The sequence below is a fragment of the Poecilia formosa genome, unplaced genomic scaffold (assembly GCF_000485575.1).
Source record: "Poecilia formosa unplaced genomic scaffold, Poecilia_formosa-5.1.2 Scaffold1371, whole genome shotgun sequence".
Lineage (NCBI taxonomy): Eukaryota > Metazoa > Chordata > Actinopteri > Cyprinodontiformes > Poeciliidae > Poecilia > Poecilia formosa.
The window spans coordinates 13,673-15,117 of NW_006801310.1; the positions used below are offsets into that span (position 1 = coordinate 13,673).

At 40.1% G+C, this 1,445-nt stretch overlaps 1 protein-coding gene across 1 annotated transcript in view; it reads left to right on the forward strand.

The window, feature by feature from the left end:
• Positions 1 to 1,442, forward strand: part of LOC103132827 (protocadherin beta-15-like) — a gene marked incomplete at its 3' end in the record, with an annotated part of 5,049 nt that extends 3,607 nt beyond the window's left edge. The window contains exon 2 of the mRNA XM_016667605.1: positions 3 to 1,442. Within this exon, the coding sequence (XP_016523091.1) occupies positions 3 to 1,442 (1,440 nt within the window). The remainder of the gene's footprint in view (positions 1 to 2) is intronic.
• Between the last annotated feature and the right edge of the window lie 3 nt (positions 1,443 to 1,445).

Consider the following 1,445-nt stretch of genomic DNA (forward strand, 5'->3'; position numbering starts at 1 on the left):
ATGCTGATCCCCTCTTTCGTGTGAATCAAGTCGATGGGAACCTGTACGTGAGCCGAATGATCGACAGAGAGACGGTGGGCTCAGATAGCGGTACGTGTTTAATAAATCTCAAAACGGTGCTTGAAAACCCGCTAGAAGTGCATTACGTTAGGGTTGAAGTGTTGGATATAAATGATCATTCTCCCAGTTTCCAAGAGAACCAGACCACTTTGGAGGTTTATGAGTCCGTATTGCCTGGAACAAGATTTCAGCTCACCGCCGCAAAAGATCCAGACAGCGGTCAGTTCTCCGTGCAGCAGTATAGACTTAGCCAAAACGAACATTTTCGACTGGAGGTTAAGGATAAAAGAAACGACATTAAACTACCGATTTTGATTGTGCAAAAACCTTTGGACAGAGAAACAACAAGGAACCATTCACTGACACTCACGGCCGTGGATGGAGGTAAACCTCCTCAATCCGGTAGTATGAATATTTTAATAAATGTTTTGGACGTAAACGACAATGTGCCCGTTTTCACAAAAGATATTTATTCAGTGATGCTCAGTGAAAATTCACCAATAAAAACGACAGTTATACAGGTTGAAGCAACTGATTTAGATGAAGGTCCAAATGGAGAAGTAATTTACTCCTTTAGCAACAGTGTGAGTAAGAATATACTAAATCTTTTTGATATTAATTCATTAACCGGTGAGATAACAGTAAAAGGTTTATTAGACTTTGAGGAAAAAGAGGAATATGACATAGAAATTCGAGCATCGGATAAAGGCCTCCCCCCACTCACAGCTGAGAAAACTGTCGTCATAAAAATAATTGATATTAATGATAACGCTCCGGAGATAGAAGTTACTTCATTTTCAAGCTTAATTCCTGAAGATTCTCGACCAGGAACCACCGTTGCGCTCATCAGTGTAAATGATTTGGACTCAGCTCTTAATGGAAAAATTATTTGTACGATAAGTGAAGAGATTGTTTTTGCTTTGTCGGCATCATTGCAAGACAATATGTTTTCAGTAGTAACCAAATCATATCTGGACAGAGAGAAAACGTCAAGATATGACCTGAAAATAACTGCAAATGACGAAGGGCATCCTTCACTTTCATCTGAAAAAACAATCAGCGTCCTGGTGTCAGACGTGAATGACAACGGCCCAGAATTTTCACAAAGTCCATATTACTTTTATGTGACTGAGGGAAACAAACCAGGTTCCTTGGTGTTTTCTGTCAAAGCTTTTGACAAAGATGAAAATGAGAATGCGCGTATATCGTACCATGCTAGTGTAGAGGGAAGCAAGGATAGCAAGTTGATTTCATTTTTAAGCATTAATTCTGAGACCGGAGAAATTGTGGCACTGAAAAGTTTCGACTTTGAAACTCTGAAAACATTCCAGTTCCAAGTTGTCGCTACTGATTCTGGGACTCCGGCACTCAGCAGCAACGTCACA